Source organism: Heptranchias perlo, chromosome 39, assembly GCF_035084215.1.
Source record: "Heptranchias perlo isolate sHepPer1 chromosome 39, sHepPer1.hap1, whole genome shotgun sequence".
NCBI classification, from domain to species: domain Eukaryota; kingdom Metazoa; phylum Chordata; class Chondrichthyes; order Hexanchiformes; family Hexanchidae; genus Heptranchias; species Heptranchias perlo.
In genome coordinates, this window is record NC_090363.1 from 7,964,663 (window position 1) to 7,988,996 (window position 24,334).

At 50.8% G+C, this 24,334-nt stretch overlaps 1 protein-coding gene across 1 annotated transcript; it reads right to left on the reverse strand.

Moving 5' to 3' along the window:
- Window positions 1-264: 264 nt before the first annotated feature.
- LOC137305197 (E3 ubiquitin-protein ligase TRIM39-like) lies at window positions 265-23,055 on the reverse strand. The gene is made up of 6 exons (XM_067974019.1): window positions 22,603-23,055; window positions 19,738-19,833; window positions 11,717-11,944; window positions 6,642-6,664; window positions 5,361-5,476; window positions 265-2,544 (listed from the first exon to the last, which is right to left on the reverse strand). The coding sequence occupies exons 1-6, from the start codon at window positions 22,981-22,983 to the stop codon at window positions 2,030-2,032; spliced, it is 1,359 nt and encodes a 452-aa protein (XP_067830120.1). The 5' UTR covers window positions 22,984-23,055; the 3' UTR covers window positions 265-2,029.
- Between the last annotated feature and the right edge of the window lie 1,279 nt (window positions 23,056-24,334).

Genomic DNA, 24,334 nt, shown 5'->3' on the forward strand with positions numbered 1-24,334 from the left:
TGCTCTTCATCAAAATAATGCCACGGGCTCTTTTATGTCCACCTGAGAGGGCAGACGGGGCCTCGGTTTAACGCCTCATCCAAAATATGGCACCTCCGGCAGTGCAGCACTCCCGCAGTACTGCACCGAAGTCTCAATGTAGATTTTGTCTCTGGAGTGGGACTTGAACTCATGACTTTCTAACTCAGAGGCTGAGCCAGAGTTGACACCTTAAATAAAAGCCATTTAAATAAAAGCCCTAGAGCTAAACTTTGATGGGTTCCATCTTTATTTAATATTAATTTAGTTGTACAATTCTCAATTATAAGTTAAACTTTATGCAAACTTTTCCCAATGATTTCTGTACCGTGCTCAGTGCTAATCCATGGGGTGTAACAGTTAAAATGAGCAGCAGCAAGGTAACAAGGGGGTGGTGAGGGAGGAGGGGTGGGAGGGAAGGAGAGGGATGGGGGAGGGTGGAGTGGGGGGGGAAGGGACTCACAAAATGATTCTGCAGTTGAAGGGCAGAACACGAGACAGAAACGAGAGGGCGCAGTTTAAGATAATCAATAAAACAACAAAAACTTGCATTTATATTCCGCCTTTAACGTAGTAAAACTCCCCAAGGCGCCTCACAGGAGCGATTATCAAACAAAATTTGACACCGAGCCACACAAGGAGATATTAGGACCAAAAGGCTGGTCAAAGAAGTAGGTTTTAAAGGAGGAGAGGTAGAGAGGCTTAGGGAGGGAATTCCAGAGCTTAGGGCCGAGGCAGCTGAAGGCACGACCGCCAATGGTGGAGCGATTAAAATCGGGGATGCGCAAGAGGCAAGAATTGGAGGAGCGCAGAGATCTCGGAGGGTTGTAGGGCTGGAGGAGGTTACAGAGATAGGGAGGTGGGGGGGTGGGCTTTGAAGACAAGAATGAGAATTTTAAAATTGAGGCGTTCCCGGACTGGAAGCCAATGTCGGTCAGCGAGCACAGGGTTGATGGGGGAATGGGACTTGGTCTGAGTTAGGATACGGCCAGCAGAGTTTTGGATGAGCTCAAGTTTACGGAGGGTGGAAGATGGGGGAGCATTGGGATAGTCCAGTCTAGAGGTAACAAAGGATGAGGGTTTCAGCAACAGAGGGAGATGAGGCAGGGGCGGAGACGGGCGATGTTATGGAGATGGGAGTAGGCAGTCTTGGTGACGGGGCAGATATGGGAAGCTCATTTCAGGGTCAAATAGGACGCCAAAGTCTGGTTCAGCTTCAGGCAGTGGCCACGGAGAGGGATGAAGTCGTTGCTAGGAAACGGACAGGGACCGAAGACAATGGCTTCCCAATATTTAGATTCAAAGAGGAAGTTAGAAAAAAAATGTGACACAGGAAGTATGTAATGGTGCCTGCCGTGTGCAAGACTTTAAAATTTATTATAGCTAGAAAGATACGGAGACAGAAACAGATAGATGGATGGATGCAGGTAGATAATTACAGTGGAAATACAAGTTCCAGATATAGATAGAAAGATAGAGACAGGTACTGATAGATAAATAGACAGAGGAACGGATACAGATTAATAAACAGATGTAGATAGACAGATAGATAGAGATAGATAGTCAGATAGAAACAGACTGTTAGCCAGAAATAAATAGATCAATAGAAAAGTAAATAGATAGATAAATATATAGATAAACATATGGACACGGATTAGATAGATAAACTGGTAGAGAGAGTTAGTTAGAGAAGTTTTGAGAGTCTACGTTACGGGTCAGGAAGAGGAACTCGTCATTCCATTCTGGTGCCAAAATTTACGAGCACTTCCCATCTGCAAAGCTCTGGGCCAACAGTAGTTGACCTGTAACTGACCCCGGGGGTATTAACCACTGTGACACCCTGTGACGTCTTACAACAGTGCTGTCACCGTTAAAGCCGAGAACCGTCTGACTTGCCCTCCACTGGCACCCCCCACCCCCCCCCCGACCTCCACCTTCGCCACTCCCCCGGGGCTGACGGGGAGCTGGGGAGGCGGGGGAACGGGTGCAAACTGCTACAATCCGCTGCTGATCACAGCGAGTGGGAGAGGGACATGGTTTTCCCCGAGGTGGGGGGGACGAAGCAAGGGTAGAGCTGCTCGGAGCTTTTGCTGGGCACGGTGAAGATGTGGGACATGTCGGCGGCGTCATAGAACGACAGGTACCCTCTCTCCAGGTTGAGGAAGACCCCGATTCGCTCTGGCTTCCCCGTGGCCGGCTGGGAGTGCAGCGGGTAGAAGCATTCGTAGGTCCCGTTGCGGAAAGTCAGAGGCCAGTTCCCGTTCTGCGGCGTCAGGCTGACCCGGCCGTTCCTGACCGCCGACCGGCTGCTGACCCCCAGCGCCCACCGGTCGCCGCTCACTTCCACCTCCCAGTAGTGAGTGCCGCTCGAGTAGCCCTCGGAGGCCAGGACGCACGGCTCCAGGCTGATCTTGCTGCACACGTCCTGGGCCTGGTGCGTGTCGGCCAGCCGCAGCGAGGTGCGGTCGGCCGAGATGATCAGGTTGGGGTGGGCGGTCTCAGGGTCCAAGGTCACGGCGGCCGGGACTGTTAAAGAGACGGAAAAGCCAGTTAAGTCCTGGAGAGGTTAATCCACTCAAATCCCTTCCTAAATGCTGAAAGCCCATCTGACGATGACAACAACAACAACAACAACAACGTGCATTTATATAGCACCTTTAACGTAATAAAAAACCCCCAGGGCGCATCGCAGGAGCGATTATCAGACAAAAATTTGACACTGAGCCACATAAGGAGATATTAGGACAGGTGACCACAAGCTTGGTCAGAGAGGTAGGTTTTAAGGAGCGTCTTAAAGGAGGAGAGAGAGGTGGAGAGGTTTAGGGAGGGAATTCCAGAGCTTAGGGCCCAGGCAGCTGAAGGCACGGCCAATGGTGGAGTGATGAAAATCAGGGATGCGCAAGAGGCCAGAATTGGAGGAGCGCAGAGATCTCGGGGGATTGTAGGGCTGGAGGAGGTTACAGAGAGGAGCGAGGGATTTGAAAACAAGCAGCAGGAGGTTTCAAACATTTCAAATTACCTTTATCGAAATTAATTTGGGACAAGTGTCTCTGCAAAACTTGAGTCCAATTATTCTGGTAGATATCCACGCTGTGAGAGTTACCCCCCCCCCAGTCTGTGAGAGTGAACCCCGGTCTGCGAGAGTGAACCCAGGTGTGTGAGAGTTACCCCCTGGTCTGTGAGAGTGAACCCCGGCCTGTGAGAGTGAACCCCGGCCTGTGAGAGTGAACCCCAGTGTGTGAGAGTGAACCCCAGGGGGCGAGGGTGAATCCCAGGAGGCGAGAGTGAACCCCGGCCTGTGTGAGTGACCCCCGGTCTGTGAGAGTGGACCCCACTCTGTGAGAGTGAACCCCGGTGTGTGAGAGTGAACCCCATCCTGTGAGAGTGAACCCCGGCCTGTCAGAGTGAACCTCAGAGGGCGAGAGTGAACCCCAGCCTGTCAGAGTGAACCCCACTCTGAGAGACTGAACCCCACTCTGAGAGACTGAACCCCTCTCTGAGAGAGTGAACCCCACTCTGCGAGAGTGTCCTGGTATTGGGTCTGATCCCAGACTGTGAAAGTGCAGTTTTCTTAGAAGGAGTTTTTTTAAACCCTATTTTGAAACTGTTTCTTTTTTTTTTAAGTGTTGTAAGTTTTGGCCTTCCTTTCTGGAGGTCACTGGTTCAATTAAGAATAAATCCACAAGCACCGTCAGTTGGCTTATCAGCTGTGAAGGCATCACACCCAATCCCAATCTTGCCCACCATCCAACATCCAGAGACAGGCATTTCCCAATGGGACTCAAGTGATTTGAAAGAAAGTACTTTATAGCGCCTTTCACCACCTCAGGACGTCCCAAAGCGCATTACAGCCAATTAAATACTTTTTTTTTGAAGTGTAGTCACTTTTAATGTAGGTAACCGCAGCAGCCAATTTGCACACAGCAAGATCCCACAAACAGCAATGAGATAAATGACCAGATAATCTGCTTTTAAGTGATGTTGGTTGAGGGATAAATATTGGCCCAGCACACCGGGGAGAACGCCCCTGCAAAACAGTGGCCTTGGGATCTTTTACGTCCACCTGAGATGGGCAGACAGGGCCTCTGTTTAAAGCCGCATCCATCCAACACTGCAGTGCTCCCTCAGCACTACACTGGGAGCGCCAGCCGAGATTACATACATCAAGTCTCTGGAGCGGGACTTGAACCCATAACCTTCTGACTAATAAGAGATGAGAGTGCTACCCACTGAGCCACAGCTGACAGGGGTGTGATAACTCTAGTTGATTTTTCCCTTTATCAAAGCTCAGGGGGATCTTAGTGCCTGTAATGCTGCCTCGGCTCAAAACAGTTTAACTGAGCACAGAACATGGGACTTTCCTGGTCTTTCATAGAATCCTACAGCCCAGAAGGAGGCCATTCGGCCCATCGTGCCAGAGCTGGCTCTTTGCAAGAGCTATCCAATATTATCCCAGTCCCCTGCTCTTCCCCCATAACCCGGCCATTTTCATCCTTTTCAAGTATTTATCCAATTCCCTTTTAGAAGTTACTACCGAGTCTGCTTCCACCGCCCTTTCAGGCAGTGCATTCCTGATCATAACAACCCTTAATGGACCAGGGACACGCCGGGCAGTGTATTTATGCACTGAGGCTCTGGGTGGAGCCCTTATATCACATTTCCTCAGCTGTGTTCCCGGCCAGTGCCAGAGCCCTGCTGTAACTATACAACGGGATATTTTATCCTGATCAGCTCCGCCTTGCTTCAATACAACAAACCCTACCTGTTTGCGAAGAACAGCCTCTGGTCATTAAGCAAAACCAGTCTGTTGGGAACAGTCAAAAGAAAAGAAAGACTTGCATTTCTACAGCACTTTTCATGACCTCAGGGCGTCCCAAAGCGCTTTACAGCCAATTAAGTACTTTTGAACTGTAGTCACTGTTGTAACGTAGAAAACGCGGCAGCTAATTTGAGCACAGCAAGATCCCACAAACAGCAATGTGAAAATGACCAGATAATCTGTTTTTGGTGATGTTGGTTGAGGGATAAATATTAGCTCCCGGACACCGGGGAGAACTCTCCTGCAAAATAGTTCCATGGGATCTTTTACACCCACCTCAGAGGGCAGACAGGGCCTTGGTTTAACATCTCACTCTGAAAGACAGCACCTCTTCCTCAGTACAGCACTTGAATGTCAGCCTGGATTTTGTGCTTAAGGAGTGGGATTTGAACCCATGACCTTATAGCTATTAGAGGCAGGAGTGCTACCCACTGAGCCACAGCCGACTCACAATCTGACCAGCAATTGTCACCCCTAAAGGAAGTGGGACTGTGAGCCCTCTGCCGCACGAAGCATTACCCACCTGTATCCAGGAGCTTTCTGAGCCTTTTCCACACCCTGTACTCCATGGGTCCAGAAAACTTCCCAAACGGTACTTTGTGCATTATCAGTACTGGGGTGGGCAGAGTTCGGGCCAATCTGCAAGACAAGTTGTCAATAGGACGGATTAAGTGCAATGCCACTATTCTAGGAACATAGGAGGCCATTCAGCCCCTCGAGTCTGTTCCGCCATTCAATTAGATCGTGGCTGATCTGTATTTTAACTCCATTTACCCGCCATTGCTCCATATCCCTTCATACCCTCACTCAACAAAAGTCTGTCGATCTTCTGGACCTGTTGGTGTAGCATTATTTCTTCGGCTGCAGTCCGGTGAAACATTCCCTGCTTCTGTATCTCGAGAGGCCGGACTCACACCTGTCTCACATTCTTCGACGCGAAGCAGCCTGTCGTCTGATAGGTGAACCTTCCCTCACCTCTAACCTTCGACCCCGTCTGTCACATGCGCTCCTGTCTCTGTTTTACCCTTACTCCTAGAGGTCGGTGCTCCTCTTGTCTTGTCTTGTTTCTCTTATTAAACACCCACTCCCTCCACCACCGGCTGCAGTGTGTACCATCCACAGGATGCACTGCGGCAACTCGCCAAGGCTTCTTCGACAGCACCTCCCAAACCCGTGACCTCCACCACCTAGAAGGACAAGGGCAGCAGGAATGGAGTGAGGGCCCTGCACACTGCCCAAAGTGGGCCTGTTAAAGTGGGATACACGTGCAACGCGGATCCAGTGCGTAGGACGCTGCGCTCCGATTTTAACCCTCAACGGGTGCGGGGGGGGGAGGGCGGGGAGATGGTTACAATTGGGGTTTACTGCAGGACTAGGATTGCAGCGGAGTTAGTGTACGGAGGGTGGAAGAACAGCTGGCCATGAGACCATTGGAGTAGTCAAGTCTGGAGGTGATGGGAAACAGGTACTAGGGTCTCGGCAGTGAGGGGGCTGAAGTTGGGGTGGAGTTGGGTGATGTTGATGATGGAGAGGATACAGGGCCTGAAACTGAAGTGAGGGTCAAGCAAGATGATGAGGCTGTGAACAGTCTAGTTGTACCTGAGACAGTGGCCTGGAGACGAGGGAGTAGAGTGTGTGGAGGTGACCCACGGTGATGGTTTGAGATCACCCCAGATGTTAAGCTGTGTTCACCTTGTCTTCTCACCTACTCTGTCCAACCCACACTGTCGGCATCTCCCTGTATCTGGGTTTCTCAATGTAGTATTGGGGAGAGATATCGGGCCACACACAATGGCGTACTTACCTTACTTGTATGTCCTTTAGACCCTGAAAAATAGAAGCAAAAGTCCTCAGTTAGTTGGACAGGATCACTGAGACACAAAGCAGACTGGTCTTTTAAGGGACAAATTTAAAAGTTGTACAGGGTTGATGTTTTTTCTTTATTCGTTCATGGGATGTGGGCGTCGCTGGCGAGGCCGGCATTTATTGCCCATCCCTAATTGCCCTTGAGAAGGTGGTGGTGAGCCGCCTTCTTGAACCGCTGCAGTCCGTGTGGTGAAGGTTCTCCCACAGTGCTGTTAGGAAGGGAGTTCCAGGATTTTGACCCAGCGATGATGAAGGAACGGCGATATATTTCCAAGTCGGGATGGTGTGTGACTTGGAGGGGAACGTGCAGGTGGTGCTGTTCCCATGTGCCTGCTGCTCTTGTCCTTCTAGGTGGTAGAGGTCGCGGGTTTGGGAGGTGCTGTCGAAGAAGCCTTGGCGAGTTGCTGCAGTGCATCCTGTGGATGGTACACACTGCAGCCACGGTGCGCCGGTGGTGAAGGGAGTGAATGTTTAGGGTGGTGGATGGGGTGCCAATCAAATGGGCTGCTTTGTCCTGGATGGTGTCGAGCTTCTTGAGTGTTGTTGGAGCTGCACTCATCCAGGCAAGTGGAGAATATTCCATCACACTCCTGACTTGTGCCTTGTAGATGGTGGAAAGGCTTTGGGGAGTCAGGAGGTGAGTCACTCGCTGCAGAATACCCAGCCTCTGACCTGCCCTTGTAGCCACAGTATTTATGTGGCCGCTCCACTTAAGTTTCTGGTCAATGTTGACCCCCAGGATGTTGATGGTGGGGAATTCAGTGATGGTAATGCCATTGAATGTCAAGGGGAGGTGGTTAGACTCTCTCTTGTTGGAGATAGTCATTGCCTGGCACTTATCTGGCGCGAATGTTACTTGCTGCTTATCAGCCCAAGCCTGGATGTTGTCCAGGTCTTGCTGCATGCAGGCACGGACTGCTTCATTATCTAAGGGGTTGTGAATGGAACTGAACACTGGGCAATCATCAGCGAACATCCCCATTTCTGACCTTATGATGGAGGGAAGGTCATTGATGAAGCAGCTGAAGGTGGTTGGGCCTAGGACACTGCCCTGAGGAACTCCTGCAGCAATACCCAGGGGCTGAGGTGATTGGCCTCCAACAACCACTACCATCTTCCTTTATGCTAGGTATGACTCCAGCCACTGAAGAGTTTTTCCCCTGATTCCCATTGACTTCAATTTTACTAGGGCTCCTTGGTGCCACACTCGGTCAAATGCTGCCTTGATGTCAAGGGCAGTCACTCTCACCTCACCTCTGGAATTCAGCTCTTTTGTGCATGTTTGGACCAAGGCTGTCATGAGGTCTGGAGCCAAGTGGTCCTGGCGGAACCCAAACTGAGCGTCGGTGAGCAGGTTATTGGTGAGTAAGTGCCGCTTGATAGCACTGTCGACGACACCTTCCATCACTTTGCTGATGATTGAGAGTAGACTGATGGGGCGGTAATTGGCCGGATTGGATTTGTCCTGCTTTTTGTGGACAGGACATACCTGGGCAATTTTCCACATGTAATGTACTAAATACAGGCAATTTGAATACTTAACAGGTTAGAGGTAAATCCCCAATCCCACCCTCCAGCCCTGATTTTAACCTAACCCGTCCAGTGGGAATGGGGTGGGTTTGGGTCGGACACCTGCTTTACACCTCGCCCGACTTTACGCTCCACTGGAGGTGTAAAACGGGCTCCTCCCCCGAACTCGCCCCATTCCTGCCGGGCGTAGGAAATGGGGTAGCCAATTTGTGCACAGCAAGACCCCACAAAACAGGAAGGTGATAATGAGCAGATAATCTGTTTTAGTGATGAGAACTTTGCTTCGAAATGATGCTGTGGGATCTTTTACGTCCACCCGAGGGCGCGGACGGGGCCTCAGTTTATCGTCTTATCCGCTGCACGTTGGTGAAAAGGGAGTGTTTTCTACTAAACCCCTCCCCCCCGCAGAACACCCCTCCTATGTCATTTCCTGTAGAATGTTCCCATTTATTTTGTCCTCCTTTCCCAGTTTTGTGAGTTTGTAATTTTGTACACTGAACAACATCTCCCACTTTCTGGACCAACCTCCCAACCTGTCCCAATCCCTCTACAACTGTTCCGTACTATTCACAACCCTTCCCAATATGATATCACCGGCAAACTTGGAGAGCTTTGTAAAAACTATCCCTTTCCTCCAAAACATGCATCAAAACAACAACAGTCTCAGAATCCCTGAGACGCACACCGCAAGTCACCTCTTTCCACATAGATCGAATCGGGCCAGGACCTACTCCGTTAATGGTAGGGCGTTGGGGAGAGTTATAGAACAAAGAGATCTAGGAGTACAGGTTCATAGCTCCTTGAAAGTGGAGTCACAGGTGGATAGGGTGGTGAAGAAGGCATTCAGCATGCTTGGTTTCATTGGTCAGAACATTGAATACAGGAGTTGGGATGTCTTGTTGAAGTTGTACAAGACATTAGTAAGGCCACACTTGGAATACTGTGTACAGTTCTGGTCACCCTATTATAGAATGGATATTATTAAACTAGAAAGAGTGCAGAAAAGATTTACTAGGATGCTACCGGGACTTGATGGTTTGACTTATTGGGAGAGGTTGGATAGACTGAGACTTTTTTCCCTGGAGAGTAGGAGGTTTAGGGGTGATCTTATATAAGTCTATAAAATAATGAGGGGCATAGATAAGGTAGATAGTCAAAATCTTTTCCCAAAGGTATGGGAGTCTATAACGAGGGGGCATAGATTTCAGGTGAGAGGGGAGAGATACAAAAGGGTCCAGAGGGGCAATTTTTTCACTCAAAGGGTGGTGAGTGTCTGGAACGAGCTGCCAGAGGCAGTAGTAGAGGCGGGTACAATTTTGTCTTTTAAAAAGCATTTGGACAGTTACATGGGTAAGATGGGTATAGAGGGATATGGGCCAAGTGCAGGCAATTGGGACTAGCTTAGTGGTATAAACTGGGCGACATGGACATGTTGGGCCGAAGGGCCTGTTTCCATGTTGTAAACTTCTATGATTCTATGATTCTAGATACTGCTACCTCATTAACTACCCTCCGACACTCAACCAGTTACCCACTTCAAAAACATTCCTTTCTACCTTGTAAGGTTTTGCTAAGGTCTAGTTGGATTAAACCTACTAAGTTCCCTTGCTAACTAACTCATTTATATCCTCAAAGAGCTCTAGTAGATTGGTCAAGTAAAACCGGCCACCAATAAATCCATTTAGAGTGCTTGCTAACCATTTTACATTACTCTTTCCAGTCTCGCTGTTCTCTCTCTCAAGATGCTTTCTATTATTTTACCCAGCCACTGATGTCAAACTCAGAGATCTACGATTTGGCAGGTTTTATAAATTGGTTCCACATTATTTGGTCCCTTGGCACAACCCCCTTGTTTTCTCAAAATTGACCAATTCCATTTGTTACCTCCTTTAACACCCCATTATGACGTCTGACAGGGCGGGTACCTTGCTCCCATCTAGTGTCCGCTGGCCCCCCGTCAGTACTTTGTGGGTAATTTCAATATCTTTTGTTCCTCTTGCACTTAAAATCTAACCCTGTGTGGGGAGGGCAATCCTCAGATTCATTTGGAAACACTGCTGCAAGGAAGTCATTAAGGACATCTGCAATTCCTTGATGTTTGGTTGTCACGTCTCCATTTCCTGCCCCATCTGCTTCCTTCGTCACTCCGTGCATATTTTTTTTTTTAAAAATAGATATTTGTTTGTAATGCCAAGCCTGCAATTTTCATGGGGGTGGGAGGGGGGAGGGTTTCTCCCGATCTACTGCTGTAACTTTGGCAGAACCCGTCCCTCCAGGGAAATAGCGTAAAGAGCTAGAGACGGCCACTTGTCCCATTTCTCAGGAATTCCGCCAAATGTCCAGCTTTTTTTTTTATTCGTTCATGGGATGTGGGCGTCGCTGGCGAGGCCGGCATTTATTGCCCATCCCTAATTGCCCTTGAGAAGGTGGTGGTGAGCCGCCTTCTTGAACCGCTGCAGTCCGTGTGGTGAAGGTTCTCCCACAGTGCTGTTAGGGAGGGAGTTCCAGGATTTTGACCCAGCGACGATGAAGGAACGGCGATATATTTCCAAGTTATGGCAGCAGATCGGGACAACTCAACAGAAATTCTTTCCCCCTAATCCCGAGCTATCTTGGCTCCTAATTGATTCCCTTGCCTTTTTTGCCCTCCTCCCTGTATTAATTCTTTTCTTTAATCATACCGGTAGTTCTACGATTATCTCTTAATCTCCCACTGCAGTGGATCCCTGGGCTGCAGGGTGCACATCTACAAGGCTCACAAAGACAAGAAGCTTGGACATCCTCGTGTGTACAATAACTTCATTTATATAGCGCCTTTAATGTAGTAAAACGTCCCAAGGCGCTTCAGAGGAGTGATTATCAAACTAAATTTTACAACGAGCCACCTAAGGACGTACTAGGACAAAGCTTGGTCAAAGAGGTAGGTTTTAAGGAGCGTCTTAAAGGAGGAGAGAGGCGGAGAGGTTTAGGGAGGCAATTCCAGAGCTTAGGGCCTAGACAGCTGAAGGCTTGGCCGCCACTGGTGGAACGATGGAAATCTGGGATGCGCAAGAGGCAAGAATTGGAGGAGCGCAGAGATCTCGGAGCATTGTAGGGCTGGAGGAGGTTCCAGAGATAGGGAGGAGGTGAGGCCATGGAGAGATTTGAAAACAAGGATGGGAATTTTAAAATCGAGGCGTTCCCGGACCAGGAGCCAATGTAGGTCAGCGAGCACAGGGGGTGATGGGTGAACGGGACTTGGTGCGAGTTAGGATACGGGCAGCAGAGTTTTGGATGAGCTCAAGTTTATGGAGGGTGGTAGGTGGGAGGCCGGCCAGGAGAGCATTGGAATAGTCAAGTCTAGAGATAATAAAGGCATGGATGAGGGTTTCAGCAGCAGATGAGCTGAGGCAGGGTGTATAAGTGTACACTGTGAACGCAATTTGGAGACTGAAGGAGCCCGGCTATTGTGGAGTTCCCTGGTTAACGCCAGGCCGACCGTACCTTCAGATTCAGAACATTATCCTTCATCTGCCTCTCGATTTCTTGAATGTTATTCCGCAGGGCACTCAGCTCCTGGTACAGCTCCTCAGTCATGTTCTGCAGCTTGCGGCTGGACTCTCGCTCCTCCTGCCTGACCTGCTGTATCAGGCAGCTCTCCTCGTCGTTCAGGTAAACGTGGAGCTTTCGGAACGAGTTCTTGATCTGAGACTCCGTCTGTCGTGCCCATTCCTGGATTAGACAAAGCGGCCCGACTCGCATTACCAACAGCTGGACAATCGTCAGGAATTCACTAGACTGCCTTTATCCTCCATCCGCGTGTCCTATATTAATTTCTAGTCTCCCTCAGGTGCCCCATGTTATTCTTGGCCCCTCATATAACTCAATGGTAATTTTAACTTTGGGCGAGAGTGTAGAGCGGACAATATGGAACGAGCCGCCCGTTACCCACAACAGCTGATTTTCACTTCCATTAAAACCAATTCAATATTAAACTGATATTAAAACCAATTCAATATCGCCCATTTTACATTCTCGCCCAAAGTTAAAATTACCCCCCTCATGTCATCCTTTCAATCCCCTATGTACCCCATATTATTCTCTCCACCCCCCCCCCATGTACACCGTATTATTCTCTCCGTCCCCCATGTACACCGTATTATTCTCTCCGTCCCCCATGTACACCGTATTATTCTCTCCGTCCCCCATGTACACCGTATTATTCTCTCCGTCCCCCATGTACACCGTATTATTCTCTCCGTCCCCCATGTACACCGTATTATTCTCTCCACCCCCCCCATGTACACCGTATTATTCTCTCCACCCCCCCCATGTACACCGTATTATTCTCTCCGTCCCCCATGTACACCGTATTATTCTCTCCGTCCCCCATGTACACCGTATTATTCTCTCCGTCCCCCATGTACACCGTATTATTCTCTCCGTCCCCCATGTACACCGTATTATTCTCTCCGTCCCCCATGTACACCGTATTATTCTCTCCGCCCCTCGTGTACCCCATATTATTCTCTCCACCCCCCATGTACCCCATATTATTCTCTCCATCCCCCCCATGTGCCCCATATTATTCTCTCCATCCCCCCCGTGTGCCCCATATTATTCTCTCCGCCCCCCGCCATGTAGAATCATAGAATCATAGAATCGTAGAAGTTTACAACATGGAAACAGGCCCTTCGGCCCAACATGTCCATGTCGCCCAGTTTATACCACTAAGCTAGTCCCAATTGCCTGCACTTGGCCCATATCCCTCTATACCCATCTTACTCATGTAACTGTCCAAATGCTTTTTAAAAGACAAAATTGTACCCGCCTCTACTACTGCCTCTGGCAGCTCGTTCCAGACACTCACCACCCTTTGAGTGAAAGAATTGCCCCTCTGGACCCTTTTGTATCTCTCCCCTCTCACCTGAAATCTATGCCCCCTCGTTATAGACTCCCCTACCTTTGGGAAAAGATTTTGACTATCTACCTTATCTATGCCCCTCATTATTTTATAGACTTCTATAAGATCACCCCTAAACCTCCTACTCTCCAGGGAAAAAAGTCTCAGCCTATCCAACCTCTCCCTATAAGTCAAACCATCAAGTCCCGGTAGCATCCTAGTAAATCTTTTCTGCACTCTTTCTAGTTTAATAATATCCTTTCTATAATAGGGTGACCAGAACTGTACCCCATATTATTCTCTCCGCCCCTCATGTACCCCTTATTATTCTCTCCGCCCCTCATGTACCCCTTATTATTCTCTCCGCACCTCATATACCCCGTATCATTCTCTCTGCTCCTCATGTACCCCTTATTATTCTCTCCGCACCTCATGTACCCCTTATTATTCTCTCTGCTCCTCATGTACCCCTTATTATTCTCTCCGCACCTCATATACCCCGTATTATTCTCTCCGCACCTCATGTACCCCGTATTATTCTCTCCGCACCTCATGTACCCCTTATTATTCTCTCCGCACCTCATGTACCCCTTAATATTCTCTCCGCACCTCATATACCCCGTATTATTCTCTCCGCACCTCATGTACCCCGTATTATTCTCTCCGCACCTCATGTACCCCTTATTATTCTCTCCGCACCTCATGTACCCCGTATTATTCTCTCCGCTCCTCATATACCCCTTATTATTCTCTCCGCTCCTCATGTACCCCGTATTATTCTCTCTGCTCCTCATATACCCCGTATTATTCTCTCCGCACCTCATGTACCCCGTATTATTCTCTCCGCTCCTCATATACCCCTTATTATTCTCTCCGCTCCTCATGTACCCCGTATTATTCTCTCTGCTCCTCATGTACCCCTTATTATTCTCTCCGCTCCTCATATACCCCTTATTATTCTCTCCGCTCCTCATGTACCCCTTATTATTCTCTCTGCTCCTCATATACCCCGTATTATTCTCTCCGCACCTCATGTACCCCGTATTATTCTCTCCGCTCCTCATATACCCCTTATTATTCTCTCCGCACCTCATGTACCCCTTATTATTCTCTCCGCCCCTCATGTACCCCATATTATTCTCTCCGCACCTCATATACCCCTTATTATTCTCTCCGCACCTCATATACCCCGTATCATTCTCTCTGCTCCTCATGTACCCCTTATTATTCTCTCCGCACCTCATGTACCCCTTATTATTCTCTCTGCTCCTCATGTACCCCTTATTATTCTCTCCGCACCTCATGTACCCCTTATTATTCTCTCTGCTCCTCATGTACCCCTTATTATTCTCTCCGCACCTCATATACCCCGTATCATTCTCTCTGCTCCTCATGTACCCCTTATTATTCTCTCCGCACCTCATGTACCCCTTATTATTCTCTCTGCTCCTCATGTACCCCTTATTATTCTCTCCGCACCTCATGTACCCCTTATTATTCTCTCCGCCCCTCATGTACCCCTTATTATTCTCTCCGCACCTCATGTACCCCTTATTATTCTCTCTGCTCCTCATGTACCCCTTATTATTCTCTCCGCACCTCATGTACCCCTTATTATTCTCTCCGCCCCTCATGTACCCCTTATTATTCTCTCCGCACCTCATGTACCCCTTATTATTCTCTCTGCTCCTCATGTACCCCTTATTATTCTCTCCGCACCTCATGTACCCCTTATTATTCTCTCCGCACCTCATGTACCCCTTATTATTCTCTCCGCACCTCATGTACCCCTTATTATTCTCTCCGCACCTCATGTACCCCTTATTATTCTCTCCGCTCCTCATGTACCCCTTATTATTCTCTCCGCTCCTCATGTACCCCGTATCATTCTCTCCGCCCCTTCATGTACCCCATATTATTCTCAGCTTCTTGTGTACCTTGCACTATTCTCTCTTTCCCCTATATATTCTCTTGCTCTCTCATATACCCCAAGTTATTCTCTGCCCCTCATGCACTTGCCCCTCACATACTGTTGTTACACTTTCACCCTCCCTCATGCACCCCTCAACTCCATGCTCATCGCTGTACTATCTGACTGCCTAACCAATGTCATTGTGGATGAACCAGCAGCTTCTCCCTCTTAACATTAGTGAGACCAAAGGAACGCTGTTTAGGGCCCTCGACAAATGTCGCACAGTGGTCCTCAATTCCACCCCGCCCCCCACTGCACTCAGACTGCTCGCCCCTGACAGTGCCCACCCTCTGTGTCCTGCTCGATCCTGAGCTGAGCTTCAAACCCACGCCCTGTCCATCGGCAAGGCTCCACTTCCATAAAAAAAAAATCACCCGTCTCCATCCCTACCTCACCCTCCGCCAATGCAGAATCCCTCGTTCACTGCAGTCTGGACTTCTCCAGCACACTCATGCCCACTACGTGAGCACCAGCCGACGCCAACTCCAACACATGAGTGCACCTTCACCCGTATCGAGTCCCACACTACATTAGTCTCACTCATCACCCCAGTCCTTGCCGATTTCCACTGGCTCCCTATGAGTTTAAAACCCTCCATCCTTGTTTTCAAAACTCAGCCATACGGGCCAGCAACACCCCATATTCCATCCCCGAGTTGTGTTGAATTAGCTGATCGGCTGGTTTTAGGGTAAGAAAGAAGGAACTTGCATTTAAACAGTGCCTCTCACGACCTCCCAAAGCGCTTTACAGCCAATGAAGCTCTTTTGAAGTGTAGTCACTATCGTAATGTAGGGAAACGCAGCAGGCAATTTGCGCACAGCAAGATCCCACAAACAGCAATGCGATAAATGACCAGATGACCTGTTTTAGCGATGTTGGTTGAGGGATGTGTTTTGCCCAGGACACCGGGGAGAATCCCCTGCTCTTCTTCGAGATAGTGACATGGGATCTTTTACGTAGACGGGGCCTCGGTTTAACGTCTCATCTGAACGACGGTACCTCCGACACTGCAGCGCTCCCTCAGTACTGACCCTCCAACAGTGCAGCGCTCCCTCAATACTGACCCTCGAACAGTACAGCGCTCCCTCAGTACTGACCCTCCGAGAGTGCAGCGCTCCCTCAGTACTGACCCTCCGGCAGTGCAGCGCTCCCTCAGTACTGACACTCCGACATTGCAGCGCTCCCTCAGTACTGACCCTCCGACAGTGCAGCGCTCCCTCAGTACTGACCCTCCGACAGTGCAGCGCTCCCTCAGTACTGACCCTCCGACACTGCAGCGCTCCCTCAGTACTGACCCTCCGACAGTGCAGCGCTCCCTCAGTACTGACCCTCCGACACTGCAGCGCTCCCTCAGTACTGACCCTCCGACAGTGCAGCGCTCCCTCAGTACTGACCCTCCGACAGTGCAGCGCTCCCTCAGTACTGACCCTCTGACAGTGCAGCGCTCCCTCAGTACTGACCCTCCGACACTGCAGCGCTCCCTCAGTACTGACCCTCCGACAGTGCAGCGCTCCCTCAGTACTGACCCTCCGACACTGCAGCGCTCCCTCAGTACTGACCCTCCGACAGTGCAGCGCTCCCTCAGTACTGACCCTCCGACAGTGGAGCGCTCCCTCAGTACTGACCCTCCGACAGTGCAGCGCTCCCTCAGTACTGACCCTCCGACACTGCAGCGCTCCCTCAGTACTGACCCTCAGACAGTGCAGCGCTCCCTCAGTACTGACCCTCCGACACTGCAGCGCTCCCTCAGCACTGACCCTCCGACAGTGCAGCGCTCCCTCAGTACTGACCCTCCGACACTGCAGCGCTCCCTCAGTACTGACCCTCAGACAGTGCAGCGCTCCCTCAGTACTGACCCTCCGACAGTGCAGCGCTCCCTCAGTACTGACCCTCCGACACTGCAGCGCTCCCTCAGTACTGACCCTCCGACAGTGCAGCGCTCCCTCTGTACTGACCCTCCGACAGTGCAGCGCTCCCTCAGTACTGACCCTCCGACAGTGCAGCGCTCCCTCAGTACTGACCCTCCGACAGTGCAGCGCTCCCTCAGTACTGACCCTCCGACAGTGCAGCGCTCCCTCGGTACTGACCCTCCGACAATGCAGCGCTCCCTCAGTACTGACCCTCCGACAGTGCAGCGCTCCCTCGGTACTGACCCTCCGACAATGCAGCGCTCCCTCAGTACTGACCCTCCGACAGTGCAGCGCTCCCTCAGTACTGACCCTCCGACAGTGCAACGCTCCCTCAGTACTGACCCTCCGACAGTGCAGCGCTCCCTCAGTACTGACCCTCCGACAGTGCAGCCTTCCCTCAGTACTGACCCTCCGACAGTGCAGCGCTCCCTCAGTACTGACCCTCCGACAGTGCAGCGCTCCCTCAGTACTGACCCTCCGACAGTGCAGCGCTCCCTCAGTACTGACCCTCCGACACTGCAGCGCTCCCTCAGTACTGACCCTCCGACAGTGCAGCGCTCCCTCAGTACTGACCCTCCGACAGTGCAGCGCTCCCTCAGTACTGACCCTCCGACAGTGCAGCGCTCCCTCAGGACTGACCCTCCGACACTGCAGCGCTCCCTCAGTACTGACCCTCCGACAGTGCAGCGCTCCCTCAGTACTGACCCTCCGACACTGCAGCGCTCCCTCAGTACTGACCCTCCGACAGTCCAGCGCTCCCTCAGTACTGACCCTCCGACAGTGCAGCTCTCCCTCAGTACTGACCCTCCGACACTGCAGCGCTCCCTCAGTACTGACCCTCCGACAGTGCAGCGCTCCCTCAGTACTGACCCTCCGACAGTGCAGCTCTCCCTCAGTACTGACCCTCAGACAGTGCAGCTCTCCCTCAGTACTGACCCTCAGACAGTGCAGCTCTCCCTCAGTACTGACCCTCAGACACTGCAGCGCTCCCTCAGTACTGACCCTCAGACAGTGCAGCGCTCCCTCAGTACTGACCCTCCGACAGTGGAGCGCTCCCTCAGTACTGACCCTCCGACAGTGCAGCGCTCCCTCAGTACTGACCCTCCGACAGTGCAGCTCTCCCTCAGTACTGACCCTCCGACACTGCAGCGCTCCCTCAGTACTGATCCTCTGACAGTGCAGCGCTCCCTCAGTACTGACCCTCCGACAGTGCAGCTCTCCCTCAGTACTGACCCTCAGACACTGCAGCGCTCCCTCAGTACTGACCCTCAGACAGTGCAGCGCTCCCTCAGTACTGACCCTCCGACACTGCAGCGCTCCCTCAGTACTGACCCTCCGACAGTGCAGCGCTCCCTCAGTACTGACCCTCCGACAGTGCAGCTCTCCCTCAGTACTGACCCTCCGACACTGCAGCGCTCCCTCAGTACTGATCCTCTGACAGTGGTAGAGCCGCCACAACAGGCCCCGGCCTCAGAAAGGGGTGAAATCAGCCTGTTTTCCTGTGTCTGATCGCCATCCAGTGGCCTCTGCTGGAAAGTGTGTACGTGTGTGAGTGAGGATTGGCTGCGATGCCCCCCACAGCCAAATATCCTACCGAAGCTCAGGAAAGAATCAGGGCCAATTATGTGAGATGCCAGAGGGTGAATAAAATTTATGGGATGGGAACCCGACAAGAGTGAGTGCCTTCAGTGAAAGGAGGGAGAAAAGCATTGAGAGAAGAACAAAATGAATAATTAAAGCTGATTTTAGTGCGATCACCCTTCAAGATTATTAAACACTTTCCAGCTAACATTACTGTTTCCAGGTGATTTCTGAAGAATGGTTGATTTAAATGTTGTGAAGTGTTTAATTCGCATTCAGCTCATTGGATTTGAAGCCCGTTTTCACTATTTAAAGGGGCTGCTCCTCAAACCTCCGACTCCACTTGTCCCACGCTCCTGGTCTTTGTCCGCACGGTGTGGAGAGGGAGGGGGGGGGGGGGGCGGGGAAATCAGAGGACCTCCTCGTCGTTCTGCTCCTGCACCTGTCCGAGGTGGCCATCTACAGGTCCAGGCTGTACGCGGCCCGCCGCGGGGAGGGGACGGGGGGGAAGCGGGAGAGGGAGTCGCTCTGGCTGGCTGCCTCTCTTCCGTGGCCTTGTCTGCGCCCGGGTGGCCATGGAGAAGCAGCACGTGGTGTCTGCCGGTGCTCTTGAGGCCTTCCGCGACTGATGGGGACTGGAGGGCATGGTTGACACTGGGTGTAATATTATTGTTTAATTTTATAAGTTTCCTTTAACAGAAGCTGAAAATGCTGGAAACGCCCAGCAAATCAGGCAGCATCTGCGGAGAAGGAAACAGAGTTAACACTTCAGGTCGAAGACCCTTCATCAGAATTGGGTAGTCGTTAACTCTGAAACATTAACTTTGTTGCTCTCTCCACAGATGCTGCCTGACCTGCCGCGTATTCCCAGCAGTTTCTGTTTTTATTTCAGATTTCCAGCGTCTGCAGTATTTTGCTTTCGATTTATAAGTTCCCTTTATTTCAAAGTTTACTTCCTTATTCGTTGTGCCCCTCTAAAAAGTGGGCACCTTTGTTTGTTTTTTGCTTGATGGCACTGGGCCAACCCAGTGTCTCCTTATCAGTTTTATTCGACAAGCCAATTCTCGGAGTTGGGTCATTTAGTGCACTTCAGTAACTGCAGAATCCCCAGGGTGAGGGCTCCCTCTGTTGGAGCTCTCACTGCATCACATCCTGTTACCTGTAACCTTGTCAAGTATTTCTCAGATTTTGTTTTCAGTCCGTCGCACTTCGTTCTTCTGTCCTGAAGAGACCGCAGGGTATTTTCTATTTCTGCCTAAACAGAGAAAGAGCTTGTTTTATCTTCTGGTATCATTGCACGTGATGGCTCAAAGCAACTGATGACAAGATTTCGGTCAGACACTGTCCTTTCCCCCTCTGGGACTGGGTGGTACAGTGGGTCAGACACTGTCCTGTCCCCCTCTGGGACTGGGTGGTGCAGTGGGTCAGACACTGTCCTGTCCCCCTCGGGGACTGGGTGGTACAGTGGGTCAGACACTGTCCTGTCCCCCTCTGGGACTGGGTGGTACAGTGGGTCAGACACTGTCCTGTCACCCTCTGGGACTGGGTGCTACAGTGGGTCAGACACTGTCCTGTCCCCCTCTGGGACTGGGTGCTACAGTGGGTCAGACACTGTCCTGTCCCCCTCTGGGACTGGGTGGTGCAGTGGGTCAGACACTGTCCTGTCCCCCTCGGGGACTGGGTGGTACAGTGGGTCAGACACTGTCCTGTCCCCCTCTGGGACTGGGTGGTACAGTGGGTCAGACACTGTCCTGTCACCCTCTGGGACTGGGTGCTACAGTGGGTCAGACACTGTCCTGTCCCCCTCTGGGACTGGGTGCTACAGTGGGTCAGACACTGTCCTGTCCCCCTCTGGGACTGGGTGGTGCAGTGGGTCAGACACTGTCCTGTCCCCCTCGGGGACTGGGTGGTGCAGTGGGTCAGACACTGTCCTGTCCCCCTCTGGGACTGGGTGGTACAGTGGGTCAGACACTGTCCTGTCACCCTCTGGGACTGGGTGGTACAGTGGGTCAGACACTGTCCTGTCCCCCTCTGGGACTGGGTGGGTCAGCTATTGGTTTTTACCTATATAAAATGAGTTTGGGCATTCTCTCTCCAATTCCTTGGGCCCACAATAGGAAACTGCCCTGAGCTGTCTCAGAGAGACCACAGAACCGCTGTTGTGGGGAAGTGCAAAACGTGGTCTCACTGGTCCTGTCGGAGGTGCTCCCTCAAACTGCAGCTGAGGAATACTGTCGGGGAAGAGAAAGGATAGACTTACTCTCCTCTAACGCGCTGCACTTGACCTGGGAGTAGTTGATGGGACAGTGTAGAGGGAGTTTTGCACTGCATCTTAACTCTGCCCAACTTGTCCTGGAGGTGCGTTACAGGATGCAGGCAGGAGAGAGGCCAAAGGCAGACGGGAGGCAGGAAATAGGGAAACGGCAGGGGACAAGACAGGAGGCAGACAGGTGGCAGATAGGAGGCAGACAGTCTGGCAGGAGACAGGCAAGAGACAAGTGAGAGACAGACAAGAACCAAGTAACAGACAGACAGGGTGAGGTTGCCAACATTGCCGGATTGTCCTGGAGACTCCAGGAATGAAAGATGTGAGCAACCTCCAGGAATACGTCCAACCAGAGTTGGCGACCCTAGGTGACGGGAAGCAGATGGGCAAAAAAGACAGGAGGCAGGCAACAGGCAGACAGGAGGGATACAGGCAGGAGACAGGCAGGCAGGAGGGATACAGGCAGGAGCTAGACAAGATGCAGATAGAGCCGTCAGAGGGTGGCAAGAAGCAGGCTGCATTTAATAATCACTAGGTACAGACTGCGGAACCTTATACAGATACCTCAAATATCAGACCCGTGACTTTTTACATCATTTGCATAATTTCCTGAATGCACAGGGTAAAACCAATCAGGTGGGCAGATAAACACTGAGGCAGAGTTAGTCACATACAGATAGACGTCTGTAGTCTGTCACACATCAAATGAGGACTAGGGCCCCGCAGTGGCTTCGTTATTAACGGTGCTGCCCAGTGTGGTACTGAGCCGTACAGGGCTGGAAGGGCTCCAGGTTCCGTGCCCACTGGGCCAGGGGAAAGGGCTTCTGGGCTCCCTGACTACAGATAGGGGAATATATATATATATATAAAAAAAAAAATCACCCAATTTTCCCACTCCTGAGCATTGCCCAGTGACTCCTGTGTGGACAAGATCGGGCTCGCCTGCGATGCCCCACACAGTGGAATAGCCAGAAAAACTCTCACTGTTTGGGCTCGCAGGCAAAGAACAACCAACCAGTTTGGTGGAGATACTGTGGCCGGTATCAGCGGAACAGCAGAGTCCCACAAACAGCAATGTGATAATGACCCAAATATTTAGTTTTAGTGATGTTGGTTGAGGGATAAATATTGGCCCAGGAGACCGGGGAGAACTCCCCCTGCTCTTCTTCGAAATGGAACAGGAGGAGGCCATTCAGCCCCTCGAGCCTGTCCCGCTATCCAATTAGGTTATGGCTGATCTGTACCTTAACCCCATTTACCTGCCTTCACCTAACAAAAATCTATCAACCTCAGTCTTGATCATTTCAACTGACCCCAAAAGCCTTTCAGGGGAGAGTGTTCCCTGATTTTTACTACCGTTTTTGTAGAAAACGTACTTCCTGATTTCATCCCTGAACCGTCTTAGCTCCAATTCTGAGATAGAAATTAAGTTAAATTAGAATAGATTAAATCGCACAGAATTTATGGCACAGAAACAGGCCATTCGGTCCAACAGGTCTATGCTGGCCTCTTCCCGCCCGACTTCATCTCATTCTATCATCATATCCTTCTATTTCTTTCTCCCTCATGTGTTTATCTAGCTTCCCCTTAAATGCATCAATGCTATTCGCCTCAACTACTCCATGTGGTAGCAAGTTCCACATTCTAACTACTGAAGAAGTTTCTCCTGAATTCCTTATTGGATTTATTAGTGGCCATCTCATGCTTATGACCCCTTTTTTTTTTTGGAAATGAATTAAAACCGTGGTTTCTCCTCACCCTGTGTTCAGCCATGGCTTCTTTCATGTCAATGATTTTGTGACTGAAGTGCTCCTGCGAGTCACGGCACTGACAGCAGATCAGCTCCTGGTCATCCCTGCAGAACAAAACCCTCTTTTGCTCATGCCGGGGGCAGACCTGCGCGTCCTGCTCTTTCCGCAGGGAGTCGATGACACCGGCCAGGGCTCGGTTCCTCGGCAGGTTGTCCGAGGGGCAGATCTTGCGGCAGATGGGGCAGATGTTCCTCCGCTGCTGGTTCCAGAACTCGAGCAGGCAGCGGCGGCAGAAGGTGTGCTCGCAACGGGTCAGCACCGGGTCTTCGAAGAGATCCAGGCACACGGAGCAGGTCAGGTCCGCCTTGAAGCTGGAGGACAACGCCATGGTGCTGATGGACCGGCGAGGCTTTTTCTCTGGGTTGGACAATCCTTCGGGAGCCTGCTTTAAAAGCTCAGCTTGTGTATAAGTTTCACTTTCACTTTCTATTCCTCCAGTGCGGTTTAAGCTTTCAGAGAAACACAATACTGAAACTTACAGCTTCTGAGACACCCTCACAACAGCATTGCCCCCCACACAATTGGGATTTAAATAACTCAGGAGGGTCGGAGTTAATGATTCCCTGCGAGAATCAACATTAAAGCGTTGCAGCTCTTAACTGTGGGAGCACAGTGTCGGTGAATTTACCTGCAAAAAGTGCATTTTCCAAACGCTGGAAATTTAAACCAAGCAACTGGGAATGGTAAAAAGAAACAGCTTGCATTTATATAGCGCCTTTCACGTCCTCCCAAAGCCCCCTTTACAGCCCATGAAATACTTCTGAAGCACTGTTGTAATGTAGGAAAAGATGGCAGCGCGTCCTCGCGGGCCTGCTCCTGGGCCTGTCCAAGGTGGCTATCCACAGGTCCAGGTTGCTCGCGGCCCATGGGGGCGGTCGCTCGGCCTGTCTGCCTCTCTTCCGCGGAATGCTCCGCGCCCGGGTGGCCCTGGAGAGGGAGCACGCGGTGTCTGCTGGTACGCTCGAGGCTTTCCGCGACCGGTGGGCACCGCAGGGGCTGGAGTGCGTCCTGAACGAGGAAAATAAAATTTTAATTTGATACCTGGTTTCGTTTTATTTGGTTTTTAGTATTTAAGCACACCCTACAACCCCCCCCCTTCTTATAAAAGGGGGGCCTAAAATCAACAAAAAAAATCATAAGAAAAAGAAAAAAAAACTGGAGTGTATCCTGGATCGACTAAATAAAATTATTATTTGACACTTATTAAAACAAAAAGATGGCAGCGCACAGCAAGATCCCACAAACTGCAAATCAAAATACTGCGTGCGTGCTGGAAATCTGAAATAAAAACAGAAAATGCTGGAAAAGCTCAGCGAGTGAGGCAGCGTCTGTGGAGAAAGAAACAGAGATAAGGTTTCAGCTCGAACTTTCTGCACAGATACTGGCCACAAATAGCAATGTGTTAATGACCAGATAATCGGTTTTCAGGTGTTGGTTGCAGGATAAATATTGGCCAAGACACAGATAAGTCAGCAGGCAATCTATTTTTGGCAATGTTGGCTGAAGTCCCTACTGTTCTTCGCATAATGCCGTGGGATCTTTTACGTCCGCACGAGAGGGCAGACACAGCCTGGGTTTAACTGTCTCGTGCAAAAACGGCACCTCCGGCAATGTAGCACTCCCTCAGTACTGCACTGAGGCGTTAGACTAGATAATGTGCTCAACCTTATGACTCAGAT